General features: G+C 39.1%; 1 protein-coding gene across 1 annotated transcript; it reads left to right on the top strand.

Moving 5' to 3' along the window:
• The first annotated feature begins 3086 nt into the window (after window positions 1-3086).
• LOC148079481 (cholesterol 7-desaturase nvd) lies at window positions 3087-16234 on the top strand. Its single transcript, XM_087792477.1, has 7 exons — window positions 3087-3455; window positions 11105-11293; window positions 11360-11538; window positions 11612-11737; window positions 12422-12541; window positions 12650-12826; window positions 15246-16234. Exons 1-7 carry the CDS (start codon window positions 3101-3103, stop codon window positions 15405-15407), a joined length of 1308 nt encoding a protein of 435 aa, XP_087648603.1. The 5' UTR covers window positions 3087-3100; the 3' UTR covers window positions 15408-16234.
• Window positions 16235-16607: the final 373 nt, after the last annotated feature.

The raw sequence follows: 16607 nt of genomic DNA, 5'->3' as shown, positions 1-16607 counted from the left end.
TACTTCACTGTGACATCGTGGCCTTTCCATGCACTCAGGGATAAATTCAGGTTAGATTTCTTACCAGGTTAGATTGTACTCTGTGTATTGTTCAGTTTATTCTTTATTGGTTAATACATTGTATATTTTATCTATATTCTATAGTAGGTAGTTAGGTAGATAAAAACTTTATTGGTCCTTCTGGAGGTCTCCTTCAGGAAATTGTTTAGTGAGGGAAAAGTTAAACGTGTCTCAGAGTTAACATTTGAGGAATGTGTGAATTAAAGTGTTCTAAAGTCACTGGGATGTTGATCCAGCTTTAATTCCCAGCACCAGGTGGCGCTCATGTATCTTTTCAGTTCAAGAGTGTGTCCAGATGAAGTTGAACACTGCAGGTAGAAATTGTCATCAGTCACCAGATCTCTCTTTACTTGTTGCTGCTGAGCAGGTCTGGTCGAACCTACTCCTACATGATGTCGGAGCCCAGTCTACTGGCCGGACCAGGAAGACCCTACAATGATTGGGTGGGAGCTGACCATGCAGATGACCTGCAGTATGTTTTCGGGAAACCTTTCACCACACCAAAGGCCTACGCAGACAAACACAGAGACCTCTCTGCTCATATAATGGCCTACTGGACCAACTTTGCAAAAACAGGGTAAAGTTTTATTTAAATCCCATCTTGTTTTTTTTATCTGATTATATACTGATTACACAGTATTTGTTTTGTGTATGTCATACGTTTTAAATTGTAATGTATTTTTTTTTACTGTAATAAAGCTGTTTCTTAACAGCAATCACACTATTTTAAAGTGTAATAGAACTATTTTCAATCATTATCAAACAATTTTCAACTGTATTCAAACATTTTTTCAGGGTCACAAAGCGCTTAAACAATCAAAACAATACTCAATAAGGTATATACTTTAAAGATCAAGATAAAACTGATAACACAACAGGACTACCAGAAAATCAAGGAAAAGCCTGAACAAATAAAAACAGCAATCAAACCATTTTCAAGAGTAATAGAACTATTTTTAAACTGTTATGAAACTATTTTTAAACTGTAATCGAACAATTTTCAACTATAATGAGTTTTTTTTTTAACAATAATGGAACAATTTCCAACTGAAAACAAACATTTTTAAACTTTGACTAAACCATTTTTTTTCAAATATATTCAAACTATTTTCAGCTTTTTTTAAGATTAAAAGACGCAAGAAAAGAAAATCAGCCGTTTTAGATTCTAACGTATTGTCTTGTTTGTCGTGGTCAGTGATCCTAATGTGGGGAACATGAAGGTTCCAGTGAGCTGGCCTGAGTTCAGACACCAGCACCTTCACCTGGACATCCATGCAAAGATGAACGACAGCTCCGTTGGGCATGAATTGAGGCAACGTTTTGTCCGCCTTTGGACCAGCTTCAATCCCAACCTCCCCTCTTTGAACCGCCCAAAGAACCAGATATAGTTCATTAAACCAATTTTCCCAGCTCGTGTCTTTTTCTACAATCATTTTCCAGGGATCACACTCTACCACAGAGGAGCTTGAACCAAGTTCCAAACAAGATTTAGATTTATTGAACCTTCTCCTCATTATCTTGATCTTTAAAGTATGTACTTTTTTGAGTATTGTTTTGATTGTCTAAGCGCTTTGTGACCCTGGTCTCGAAAAGCGCTATATAAATAAATATTACTTACTTACTTACTTAAAATTGATCCATTTTAATATAAACCTTCATATATGTTACTGTTATAGAAACTTAAACTGTTGCAAAGCATTATTAAATGAAGTTTCATTAATACATAGAAGAATCATCCAGTTTCATGATGGTTGCCATGCTGCCTTCATTTCCAGTGTAACTTTAAAATCTGTCTCATTCCTGGTAACTGCATCTTTTTGCTTTGGACTTGACCCGCTTGCGACCCTCTCTTCTCTGATTTTGTCTTTCCTTATAATCCATCACTTCCTTCCTTTCTGTGGAATGCATGGCTCACATCAGAGCGTTGCACTTTGGAGAACACATGTAACGGTTAAAAAACATAATTGTTCCTTTTAAAAAGTAGTTTATTAGGTGGTTAAATGTCAGGATTATGTTATTAGACTGACTTCCAGATAGAAAAAAAAGAAAATGCAATAACATGACTTTCACTAGTCCAGAGTCCGACCCTTTTATTAATCCGGAGAATTTTTTTTTTTTTTTTTTTTTTTTATATAAACGAAACACTTTTAAGTAAGTAAGTAAGTAATATTTATTTATTTAGCGCTTTTCCAGACCAGGGTCACAAAGCGCTTTTAAAAGAGTCTCCTTTTAAGTGTTAGTGTTAGGGTTAGTGTAAGAGTCGAACTCAGGGCCTTCTTTTAAATCTTAAAAACATTTGCAGCCCATAAATACAAAGGCATTATATTGGTTCTAAGAGCACTGTTTTTAATTGAAGATTGAACATAATTTCTTTCCAACCGCCATAAGACCCCTTAACAGTTAATCCACATTTACCTCATGCACTAATTGTACTTTTGTTGCTGTGCTTTTAGATTTTAGTTCCTTCAAATGTATATATATGTATTTATTTATATATAAATATATAAATATATATATATATAGGTTTATAGTGTGCCCTGTTGTTGGGGGTACAAAGGAAGAATTTCATGGTACGGTAGTACCTATGACAATAAACGCTTTGAATCTTGAATCTTGAATAAAGGAGAAACATATTGGAAGATCCACAATCACTTACACAGCATCCGTAACATGTTGCAACACCACATACTCGAAGGAAAAACAATATAATGAAAATAATATTTTGAAAATGTTTAATATCCTTTTAAACCGTTTATTTTGCCTTCTGTCTCGCATTAAGATTAATCTATTATTTAGAAATATGACCCCTGGCCCTCGATTAAAATTATGTCATAGGATATGACTTATATGATCCAAAAGTGTTTCTGGGAAAAAAAAAGAAAAAAAGTTGGACAAAGCTCATCGCCGAATCAGATCCGGGTCCTTGTGCTTAGTTAGTTCTGGTTGGTTCTCCAAGAAAGTCGTCTGTCTGGTTTGAAGACGTATAAATGTCATCTTTATCGCGGAAACGATCCAGTCAACGTGAGGTGCCACAGCGAGGATGAGCGTTCTCACGGTGGTCGCCGTCGCCCTTCTAGGGGCCATCATCGCCCGGGGCGGGGGTCCCCTGGGGGGGGAGTGGTCGGATGTGATCGGCTTCACCGTCGCCGCCGGGGCGACCGTGTACCTGTTGTGTGGTCTCTGTCGCCTCCTCTTTAGTCCCCTGAAGGTGCTGAGGGGCCCCGAGGAGGTGGGCTACATCCCGGCGGAGGGTCGCTCCAGGGCGCAGGCGTACAACGAGGTGCGGCGCAGGAGGAAAGTGGGGGATCTGCCGCCCGTCTACCCGAACGGCTGGTACCGACTTCTGGACTCGCACATGCTGGAGAAAGGGCAGGTCCAGTCGATGAACGCATTCGGTAGGCAACTCACAACTCATATTTTTCATAACATACACCCTGAATTTCTTAAAAGTTTGAAGACCTACACCTGTGCCTGTGAGCTCACCTTTCAAAGTAAAAGTTAAATTTGCAAATAAAAGCGTGCAGGGCAACCGTTTGCATACTTGACCACGTGAGTTGTCATCAGAGATAAGTAAGTGAGTAAGTAAATTATATTTATAGAGCGCTTTTCCAGACCAGGGTCACAAAGCGTTTAAACAATTAAAACCAAATCTCAATAAAATATAGGTGTCAGAGATTTACTGGATTTAAACACAGACAATCAACAGCAAACTAAACATGCTGTACAGTTTAATGTGCAAATATATGTCTTCATAATCCTTAAAGTTGCAAATATAAAGAAAGAGAAAAACCTCGCATGTTTAACTACAACATGCATGTTAAATTTGTTCAATTTTATTTTTATTTACGTTTAAGATTATTTTTTTTATCACCTTTCGTGTTTGCACTACAACTAAGTTTGACGATTTGACGCGTGGCAACAATATGAAGCATTGCAATACTCAAGGAACATATTTGTAGATTATTGTCGAGTACTTGACTTGGTGTTGCAGGATTTACAGACCACATGACTCTTGACGAAGTCGTAACTGCTTTCATTTGTTTGGAAACAATTATACGTCCAAACTTCAGCTTTAAAAGTATCCTCTTGTCCTCAGTTATCGGCAGGATCGCGCAGGATTTCATTGGTCCTTTAACTTTTGAGGACCTTCAAATGTTTATTTTAAACTGATTATTATATTTTATAAGGTAAGGTAAGGTAAAACCTTATTGTTTTTTACCACTAGCCAGCAGTTTTTCATAAACAATAAAAAATTATACATAAAAAATAAAATAAGAACAAGAACATAAAGGGAAAGAACAAGATGACACAATCTAAGTCTAAAGATAAAGACCAAGAACAGGTCAAAGAAAAACAACAAAGACAAAGGATACAAAGACTAACATAGAACAGAACATCCAGATACTTTCACTCCACTCCTGCCCTCGAACTCAGAATTGTACAATTTAATAGCCCGAGGTATGAATGAGTCCCTGAGTCTATTTGTTTTGCACCTGGGTAGGAGCATTCGTGCACTCATTCTGCTTCTCTGCTCACTGATGACAGTGCTCAGAGGATGACTGTTATCATCATGATGGACAGTAGTTTATTCAATGATCTCCTCTCAGCAACTGTCACCAGTGAGTCCAGCTTCATTCCAACCACAGAACCAGCCCTTCTGATCAACCTGTCCAACCTGTTGACACTCCTCTTGGACACATTTCACAGTACACAGTTTATTAAAGATATAAACACTGAAAATAAAAATTACAATGCTGTTCAATATCAATATAGCTGGACAAGATGTGCCTGAAACCAGTTTGTTAGTCAAACAAAAAATCAAGACATGACAAAAAAATCCTCGTGAAAGCAGCCTTCATGAGAAGGTGTGAAAGGAGGCTTGATGACAGAATGACTGTGGACACAGATATTCTGTCTAGACGTTTGTTCAGAAGAAGCTCCTGTTAAATGAATTGAAGAAATCCATTTTTAATTTGAATTTATGAATCGTATACCCTCAAATCAATACGAAAATATTTCATGGTTAAAAAAAAAAAATCCCCCAACAGGGACTTGAGCTGGACCCACTAGCACTCCAGAGGGATCAATTGAGTTTTATGTATCTCTTCCTCAAACGATATTAATAACGTTTTTGTGAGGAAATGTATTTACTTTAAAAGGAAGTTCAAAGCAAGAAGGAACCAGGTTTGAATTTTCATTTAGAGTTTGTGACTTTCCTGTCTAGATTATTGGATGTGTTTTGTATGAATATGGTTCATGTTGATATGATGCGATATTAAGCTCAAATATTATTTTCTTCTTTAAGCTCTGTATCCACTACTGCTAGGTAACTGTAACACATAGTAACTGCTGTATAATACTAGTAATTACCGATCATGTTCTCTTAAACAATGCATCTGTCTCCATAGCAACATATAGTAAACACTATGTTTTTGTCAGTTTCAATTGTCCACTGTTGTACATGAATATATTTCCACTTCAATAAGCTTCAAAGGTCGTAAAAGAAACATGAATCGAACGCTTTCTTTGCCCGATCGTCTTTGCTGCGACAACATGCAGAAGGCAAATAAAGAGAGGTGGAAAGTAAATAAGGATCCTAGTAAAAGAACACAGCGCAAATTCAAGTAGGTGCTAAAAGTGATGTACTTCTTTGTCTTATTTGCCCTTTTAAAGGTCATTGGGTAGTACTGTGTGCAAGAGAGTTTTCCAGTGTTGAATCATCATGAAGCATTGTCCTTATATTCAGAGGGCAGGAGATGGCGCTCTAAGCTGAAATACACTAATATGTGCGTTTATTTTTCCAGGATACTGTATCAATATTCTGGCAACTAAATGGCAGAAATTATTATGTCCTCAGCAGCTAAAGTGAACATTAATATACAGTGAGATCTCGGCGATGACTGTGGACGAGAGGATACATTAGACTCTGGCAGCTTTTAAAGCTGATGTTTGGATATATTTTGTTTTCAAAAAAGATCGAAGAAGTTACAATTTTGTCAAGGATCTTGTGGTCTGTAAATTCTGCAACACCAGAGTCAAGTACTCGATAATACTACAATCATGTCCTTGTTCCTACTATATGAAATTATATCGTAATATATTGTATCATTGTTCCGTGTCGTGATTCGTGTCTTAACCCAAATCCCTCACTCCTCAGAGTAAAACGAATTCGGTGTATTCCTTGACAACCTCTTCATTCTTTCAGACTCATGAAATTTTACTTCCTGAGAGTCTCACGAAAGCCTGCCTCTCACTCGCACAGTTTCTCCCTGTGGTTTTATCTCCGGTTGAATGTGTGTCACTACTCACTTTAGGTCTTCCCCGGGACGTGATGCAAAGTGGCCTGAATATGATCTTGTGCAGCGCAAACATGTGGTTACTTTTTTTAGCGGAGTCACCCAGCGTGTGTTAATGCGGTGGCAGAGTGATCACAGTTTGTTACACTGTGCAGCGCGAGGACTTCCATTTATGCCGTCATGAATTCACAATGATCTTGCGCCACATGAATACTCCTGAGTAAAGTTCTTGGAAAGTTAGGTGACTATTTTTTCGGTAAAAGCAGTGATTCAAAATGAAGCTACCAGACCTCTGGAGTCAGATTTACAATTTTAAAACGTGAGAAGAACATCTTATTTCACTGTTAATCCAACAGCATGCAACTGTTTTATATCCAATCATTATCACACAAACATGCATAAGAACAAATCATTTGTCTTTTATGTAAATTGAAGTATAGAGACGTCTGCAGCATACATTGTATTTTGACCTTCACTAAAAATATCTGATAATTTTCACACTTGTTATTATGGAATTTATCAATTTAAATAAATAGTAATAATTAAAGATCAATTAAAGCTTTAAATCATGAAGGTAGGTCACAAAAATTGATGTATGAATGAAACCTTTTTAAAAGACACCAGTCACTTCTTCAATATAGGATTCTGACAGATTCGATCTTTGTGCGTTAAAAGTTCAGAAACTATGATGTGTTCGAACACATCTTTTCTGTTTCCAGTCCTAGCTACTACTGTATTGACTAAAAGCGTGTTTGAAGGAAAATAATTCAGTTTTTTTATCCTTGTAAAATGCAAAGATCTCAGACGGAAAGTGAGACGTCGTTCAAGGGACCGTCCTCCAATACTTTACTTATAATGAACCTTCCTATGATAGTACTACACACATTATTTTTTCAAATAGTAAGTAAGTAAGTAAGTAATATTTATTTATATAGCGCTTTTCGAGACCCGGGTCACAAAGCGCTTAAACAATCAAAACAATACTCAAAAAAGTACATACTTTAAAGATCAAGATAATACTGAGAACAACACAGGAGTTCGAGAAATTCAAGGAAAAGCCTGAACAAATAGAAACGTCTTAAGATGTTTCTTAAAGGAGTCAGTAGACTCCATCAATTGCAAAGAGAGAGGAAGATCGTTCCAAAGCTTAGGAGCAACAGCCTGAAAAGATTTCTCTCCTCTGGTCCTGAGCCGTGTGCGTGGAACCATAAGTAGATTCTGATCCACAGACCTCAGAGCCCGAGCTGGGGTGTAAGGCTGGATCAGATCAGTGATGTAAGGAGGAGCCTGACCATGAATAGCTCTGAAAGTAAGAACCAGAATTTTAAAGTTGATCCTGAAAGAAACTGGAAGCCAGTGAAGAGTTTTAAGGACCGGAGAGATGTGAGTTCTTCTACTTGAGCGGGTCAGAATTCTCGCTGCAGAGTTCTGAATCAACTGCAGACGAGACAGCTCCTTCTTGTTAAGACATGAAAACAAACTGTTGCAATAGTCCAGACGAGAAGAAACAAACGCATGGATTACAAGCTCCAGATCATGTTCCGACAACATTTTCCTAAGTTTAGAGATTTTTCTCAGTTGAAGGAAACAGTTTCTGGTCAGTTTTCTGCAATGTCGAACAAGAGACATGTCATTATCAAATACAACACCCAGGTTTCTCAGGCTCAGTTTGACAGACTGACCTAAGTCACCCAAGTACTGACTCAACCCTGGAACCTTATCATCAGAGCAATCACCAGTGTTTCAGTTTTGTCCACATTTAGCTGTAGAGTGTTTTCACTCAGCCATTGTTTGATTTCTAGCAAACAATTGACTAAGCTGTTCAGCCTCTGGGGCTCAGTTGGATCAAAAGAGCAGTAGAGTTGGATGTCATCAGCAAAAATGTGATAAGAAACATCTGGAAATCTCTGAATGATTTTACCGAGGGGAATCAAGTACAGCAAAAACAATAAAGGACCCAGAACAGAACCTTGAGGGACTCCACACAACAGATCTGCCGATTCAGACCTCATTTGATTGGCAGATACACTAAAACTGCGCCCAGAAAGGTAAGATGAGAACCATTCTAACACAGACCCAGACAGTCCCACTTCATCCCTCAGTCTTCTCAGCAGGATCTGGTGATCAACTGTGTCAAAGGCTGAGGACAGATCCAAGAGAACCAGAACAGTGAATTTACCAGAGTCAGCCGACATCATGATGTCATTGGACACTTTCAATAAAGCTGTCTCCGTAGAGTGATGTTTACGGAAGCCAGACTGAAACTTCTCATGGATGTCGCTCTGATCCAGGAACAAAGACAGCTGCTCAGACACCACCTTCTCCAAGATCTTGGACAAGAAAGGGAGCTTAGAAATAGGCCTGAAATTACTGAGGTCAGTTTGGTCTAAGCCTGGTTTTTTGAGCAGAGGCTCCACAATGGCATGTTTAAATGCATTGGGAAAAACCCCTGTGGAAAGGGAGAGGTTCACCATATTGGTAACCCAGGGGCCAATTACATCAAATACTTTGATAAAAAGCCTACAAGGAAGGACGTCATCTGAGCAAGAGGAGGGTTTCATCTTGTTCACTAGTGCCGAAATATCACCCAAAGATACAGCAGTGAAGGAGGACCAAGAGGAGGAGAGGGGCTCAGAGACAGTAAGGGTTTCAAACAAAGGGGGAGAGATTTTCTCTTTGATCAATTTAATTTTGTCAATGAAAAATCTCAACAATGCATTGCTGTCAGCTTCACAGAAGACAGGCGTGATTTGAGGAGCAGGAGACACGAGAGAATTAATCGTGTCAAACAAAACTTTGGGGTTTTTCCTACTTGCTGCTACCAGTTTTCTGATGTAATCAGATCTAGCAGTTTCTACCATCTCATTGTAAGAAGTCATCAGATCCCTGAGGTGAAGTCTATGCACCTCAAGTTTAGTGGACTTCCAGAGACGCTCAGTCTTTCGACAAAGTCTCTTCAGACTCAGGAGATCTTCATTTGTCCAAGGGCACCGTTTTTTCTGAATTTTCAAGTTTGATTTAACAGGTGCCACTTGATCCAGTATTTCAACACAATGATCAGTGAAACAGTGAATCAAACTGTCCACGTCTGTGCAGTCATCAAAGGAAAGATGGTCAAACATAGCAGAAAAACTGTCTGCAGTATCGGCTGAGATGACACGCCTCTGAGACCTAACTTTCAAAGGCTTAGGTTCAGGGATGAAGTCCAGGTTAAACAAGACAAGAGAATGATCACTCAGATGGACATCATGTACAGATACATTAGAAATGTCCAGGCCAAGAGTAAAAACTAAGTCTAAAATGTGGCCTTTTTGATGAGTGGGTTCGGAAACATGTTGCTCAAAATTAAAGGCTTCTGTTAAAGTTAAAAGTTATTTAGCAGAACAAGATGTGACGTCATCAACATGAAGATTAAAGTCTCCAAGAATAAGAACAGATTCCATCTGAATAATGGAAGATAAGAAGTCACTAAAGTCTTTCAAGAACACCGCCGCAGGACAAGGCGGACGGTAGATTGACACACAATAGAAAGGTCTTGTAGAACCAACCAAGATCATCTGAGATTCAAAAGAAGTGAATTCCTGTGTCTGAATGACTTTGCAAGAACAACTCTCCCTAAAAACAGTAGCAAGACCTCCTCCACGACCAGAGAGGCGAGGCTTCCCCAGGACAGCGCTCCCTACTGGACAGAGTTCGTTCAGATGAATAAACTCTTCCTCTCTCTGCCAAGTCTCAGAAAGACATAACAAATAAGTGTCCCTCAGTCACATTTTTAAGGAATATTTTAATGAAATATTCCATAAACATTTATGTAATAAATCCTTATTTACGACCCCAACACGTATTGCATTTATGTCACTGATTAAAAACCGCCCTATGATGTTAAAACACTCAGTTTTATACTTCTCAAGAGCGATCAAGCATAGTGTTAGCATTAGTGTTTAATCGTATTAATATGCAAAGTACTAATCTGCCAATATCAAGCCATGTTGATGATTTGTCATGTGGTTTAACTTGTCAATAACCCATCAGTCAAATTCCAATGTACTAATCAACTGACCAGGTCCCAAATGTTTAATTTCTAATTTTTGCTTTATTCACTTTACATTGAAAACTACCTTACTTGCTGCCGTCTTCCAAAACTGAACTTGTTCAATACTTCTTGACGTATGACATTCCCATATTGTTAAACTAGCTAGGGGCCCTCATATCTGTGCCCCACGTCTATTGAAAGTAGTCTTAGACATGCACACTATGATTTAGATTGTTTAAAACGGGCGTTGAGGGTCCCGCCCCATTTCAGGTGATAAGAGCGGTGAGCTGGCAAAAGCTTTTTGAATGATTTTGCCTAAATTTCTATAAGAAAATTGTGTTAGTAATAGATTTGGTGTTTATTAAGTATTCTTGACAACATATGCTTTATAAATGATTACTCTATAAAGGAGACCGACTCCCTTCACATTTGTGTTGAGTCTGCGTCGTGCTTCATGGCGGCAGCTGGTGGGGCCTGGCCCTACTGGCCCCAGATGTAAAGATGCCACTGATTACAATGCATTTTATTTGCTACATTTATAGAAGTATGAATGTCTCTGAAACATCCGCCATTTGCACAACGTACGTTTCATTATATAAGATACAAATGACCTGGATACACTGTACACAGTGTTATTGTGTTGGGTAAATGTCTCCCCAGAATGACCGAACTAAAGTGTGAAACTCAAGCCTCTGGGGCCTCATTCTTCTCTCAGGGCTTCAGCTGGTGGTGTTCCGGGGCTTTGATGGAAAGGCTCATGTTTTAGACGCCTACTGTCCACACTTGGGAGCCAACCTCGGAGTGGGCGGGAGAGTCGTAGGTGACTGTATAGAGTGTCCGTTTCATGGATGGCAGTTCCAGGGCGACACCGGCAAATGTGTCAAGATACCATACTCAGAAAAAGGTACTTTCAGGGACACTCACTGCGTCGTGGAGCCACTTCTGACCCGGGATGTTTCTTCTCATACAGTGCCAGAGGTTGCCAGGGTGAAGCACTGGACCAGCTGCGAGGTCAACAGCCTGATCCTGGTCTGGTTTCACTGCGACGGCCTCGACCCGGAGTGGTCGGTCCCGGAGGAGACGGAGATCGCCACGGGGGAGTGGGCTTATAGAGGGAGGACCGAACATTTCGTCAACTGTCACATACAGGTGGGCGGGATTTCTGTACCGCGAGGTTTGAAATTGAGATGAGATGTGATGCCGCATTGACTGACCCCTACAGGAAATTCCGGAGAATGCGGCAGATATTGCTCACCTGGGTCACCTGCATATACCTGGCATGGCGAGTGGATCAGATCTACGTTACACTAATAGCAAAACATGGGAGTTTATGCGGCACCAATGGCAGGTGAGACCCCAATAATGTCGACAAAGTTTTTAAAATCACATCATATCAAAAAGCATGGAATCTGTGCCATCCTATTTCCAAGTTTTGAGACTTTACATTTTTTATTAAAAGTTTTTTTTTTTTTTTATTATTTTCAAACAATTGAATTCAAATTTTATATTTAAACATATCATTCCTTTTTATTTAATAATTGAAGTTAAAGCAGCATTCGTTTTTCAACCCTCTTACAATATTTTCATAACTTTTATGATAATACATCGTCACTTTACACCTTCCGAAGAAAGAACTCTTTGCAAATACCTATGAGACATTGCGCAACTTTCAGCCAATCATTGTGGCACTATGAAACCAACGTTTTTATATTGAATTTAAACGGCTACAAATTAAAAAATCTATATTCATGAAATGTATTTTTTGAATTATCAGAATCAGATAATCGGTTTGCGACCTCCGGGTCAAGGTGACCCGGTGGTCTGAAAAACAAATGTGTTTTTCTTATCCCTTGTGTTGTCAAGGTGAAGTTGTTCACCTTGACCCAGAGCCACACAAGGATTAATATAAAATTGATAGAATTTAAAACTAAAAAATAATTACATGCTTAGATACATTTTTTATTAAAGTTTTAACATTTGAAATGTTCAAATCAACTTCATTCAAAATCCACTAATGTTGGTTTACTTCCAGGCTCAATGGGAACCTGAGCAGGAACCGAACAAACACTGTTCTCAGATGTTAGTGAAACATTCCCTGTATGTGTTCGGTGTCCACTGCTCGCTGCTGGATGTGAGTGTTGTTGCCAGACAGGTATGTCGAAAAAACGATTTTCTTAAACATTCTTTAAAGCCTCAACTACAAATGAATTAAAGGTTTCCAGAACAATGCCGCCAACGTTACGTTTCTTCGGAATCTTAGGTCGGACCTGGGCTCGTCTTCCTCACGTTCAACCACAGTTTCCTGGGCCGCGGCGTGTTGATGCACTGCGTGACCCCGGTAGAGCCGCTGGTCCAGTGCGTCTCTCACACAATCTTCTACAAGTCGACCATCCCCGTGCTGGTTCCGAAATTCATCCTCATGTCGGAGCGCATCCAGGTCAGTCCCTTTGGACTCTACCTCCTTTGCATCGTGGGTTTAATGTTGGAATTATATTCACGGACTGACCTTCGGATTCGACATGACTGGTTCATCAACACTCGGAGCATAACGCTGAGTCAGCAAAAAACACTTGAAGTGTCAGAAGTCACACGTTAATGTCACCAGTCTAAATCTGGTCTTTTTATGAAAGAAAAAAGGCCAGACAATAAAAACCAATCCAACTGAAATGTAATACATTATTTTTTTCATCCTGTGCAGCAGCTTGTCAGGTAAATGTATATGTCACGGTACAGATTGGAATCCTACTAGTACAGTTTGGAATTCCAATCCAGTCCTAGGAGGATTCCAGATTCTACTAGTGAATTCCAATCTCTACTAGGAGAGATTGGAATCCTACTACTGTATTGGGATTTGAATATTGGAATTCCAATCTGTCCTAGGACAAATAGGAATTCTACCAGGACAAAAAAAAATGTGACTGACTCATTTCACACCAAAAATCTCAGAATAGGTAAGCCTACATTCACCATTACTATTCTAGGTGAATGACTTCATATTTTAGATACCTGATAACCCTTCTGTGAATACACATTGTAACCATGGCGACAACCATCTGGTCCAGGTCATAGACCTTATTCATTTAGACCATTGCGGATTGTCCCATGATCGATTGGAATCAAAATTTGTCATAGGACAATTCAGGTCAATTGCAATCTGTCCTCGGTTAAACTCAAATCTATTTCCATGGTATGGTGTTAATGTAAAGGAAACAACAATATTCTTACAAACAATGATTGACAAATGATTTCAGGGGGAAACTAGCTATTTTATACTGAGTCACTAACTTACGGCTTTTCTCTGACTTACATATCAATATTAAGATCCCAGTTCAGTAGCAGGATTCCAACCTGTACTGACATAATCCATGTCAGTTAGAAACGGATGTGATAAGGGTTTGGAACTTTGTGCTTTTTTATACGCCCTAATTCAGGCTGACAGTCACAACGTGGACACTTTAGAGATAATGATGTCATTTTCAGTCAAAGTTAGCCTCTCATTGTTGCCCTCCGGCTCCAGCCAAAGTGTAATTACACTTTCCCTGAGTACTACTAATATGCTTATTTCTATTTTAAGCTCACAAAACAATTCAACACAATTTAAACACCCAGAGATTCACTTAAGTGATCGCAGGCTGTTTCCTCGTGCATCCATCACCCACAGTTGCTCGCCTGGTTCAGACAGCTCAAAACTTTCCCTTCCAGTGACGGTTCATTTTGAAGCAGCATGAAGGTGCTCACTGCGGTTAAGTTATTTTTAAAGAAAAATGGTATTTCTCAGCACCAGTGAAAGACTCTGACGGTGCCATTTCCACGTCAACGGAAGCGATTGAATTCAATATGAATACACTGATATAGTGATGTTTCCAATAACCATTCACATTCAATAATTATATTATAATATTATATTTACAATAAACAATTAGCAAATACTTTTATTAATTTTGTGTTGCAATGAAACTACCGGCCTCTAGATGACACCCGTCATTACGTCCTCCTCAGTTAAAGTAACAGAGAAATCCCACGAGATCCTGGTGATCCTGCTTAGTATGAGAGGATACAGTTGACTTGTGCAGTTTTTAAAGCTAATCTTTGGACATATTTTGGTTTTAAAATAAATGGAAGCAATTACTATTCGTCAAAAGTCATTGTAAATATTTAAACACCAGAGTAAAGTAGTAAATACCGCAAATTTATCATTGTTCCTATATTATCTCAAAATATCACAATATTTAATAACAATGTCCCTGTCTAGGGATTTGTATTGTATCGCCCGATTCTTGCGAATACTCATCCAAATGGTTTACTGTTAGTGTTCCTTTGCACGCCGTTGTCCTAATGTGCTTGCAACGGTACAGAAGCTTCTCGTCTATATTCTGAATCTTCTGATGACATTTAGGCAAATAAAAAGCAAAGTGTATACATCCTTGTCGTTTATGGTCACCCCATGTCTGAAAACAGACTACATCACACAACCGTATCAACGATTTCTGTCTGAGGCATTGAACCCCACCATCGACACATAAACAAAGATTCACAAGGTGCAAGTCTCCTGGCGTCCAGTTGTTTTTCGCTAACACTGTAGTCATGTAAGCGTGCCACAATTTTGCCACACTTCCTGAGCCTCCTACTGGCTGGGCATGCCTGGAAGACCTAACAAATAGTTTGGGTCATCATTAAAGGCCCTTTATATCGTTTTTGTATAGTGGTTTTGGCTCCCCCTATTGTCGGAATTGTGTAACGGCAACATAGTGAGTATTTTCTTTCTATGATTTCTCATAGTTGTTTAAGGACATTTGAGAAAGAAATCAGTGAGGAACTGTTATATGTTAACATATATCTTCACATTTTGTTGACAGTTCGAACGGGATGTGATGATCTGGAACAATAAGAGCTACACCTCCAAGCCCCTGCTGGTGAAGGAGGACTCGGCAATCCAGAGACACAGACGCTGGTTCAGTCAGTTCTACAGTGAAAACAGTCCTCAGTTTCAGTATCAGCGCGACACGTTAGAATTTTGAAAAATGTTTCCGAAGGTTGACACAGTAAGCTCGAAAGAGCTTTGCCAAAAATGGTGCTAGCTACTAATGCTAACCTCCATTGAAAAGTGCCTTATTTAAAGCGATAAAAAATAAATGTTTTTAGTCATTATTCGTGTTATTAATATGCACCATATTTTCTGCACTATAAGGCGCACTTAAAAGCCTTTTATTTTCTAAAAAAAAAAAACACAGTGTGCCTTATAACCCGGAGCGCCTTATGAACATTACCTGGTGGGTGACTTGTTTACGAACACTTTCATGACTCTGCGCCGACTGAGCAGACACGCCATGGGCGGGATAACGTCATTGCATCATCAAGGGTTGGGAATAACGACGCACGTCACATCATGGCGGACGTCTATGGAGTAAGATTACTGCAACCGGTTTGAGTGAGTGTGCGCTGTATAATCCGGTGCACCCTATTTATGAAAACAGTTCTAAAATAGGTCATTCATTGAATGTGCGCCTTATAATCCGATGCGCCCAATAGTGTGGAAAATACGGTAGCTTCTTTTATGGATACAGGGAAAGTTTTCTTCACTGTTGTAGTTTGGGTTGGTTCAAAGGTTTTCAATGAAAAAACAGTTATCATGTGATGTTCTTAGTTGCAGGTCGAGCGTTAAAGGGGCAAAGGTATTCATCTATATGTCATAATCAACATTCAACTTTCTCTGTCATACCTAGTTAAAGTGCTTTTTTTGGGTCAATTTTTGACTGATGTCTACTCACACATAGTTCTGCTGCTTTAAAAATGATGTATCGATTTGTGTGATGCATTGTTCGACAACTCTTTTTGATAAAATAAGTAATTAAAGTGACATTATTAAAGGGACCTGCATTCATTCCAAGTGCCCTTCAGCTCACTGTGTGTTTAATAAAATGACAACATTGTTCATGTATAAATAATTGTCTCCGCTTTAATGAGTCAACACATGCATTTTTAAATGATTACGTGATTGTGCTAAATTGAGCGGAACTGTGTTACGCGGCACTTCTCCAGCACATTTCTGATCTGTGAATGTACTCGTCTCCACTGGGGTGTGTTTTTTTTTTTCCGGAGGAATAGAACACTGTGGTTTCTGTCAGAACTCATCCACCGAGTGCCAAATTTAGTCCAGCTGAGATGGAAAACGTGTTCTCGAACCTTTTGTGTTAAATCCCTGGACTCATCAATCATTC

The sequence above is a fragment of the Callionymus lyra genome, chromosome 5, assembly GCF_982586985.1.
Source record: "Callionymus lyra chromosome 5, fCalLyr1.hap1.1, whole genome shotgun sequence".
In the NCBI taxonomy this organism is placed as follows: Eukaryota; Metazoa; Chordata; class Actinopteri; order Syngnathiformes; family Callionymidae; genus Callionymus; species Callionymus lyra.
The sequence above is the reverse complement of the archived record's forward strand: the minus strand, read 5'-3'. Positions and strand labels throughout refer to the sequence as shown.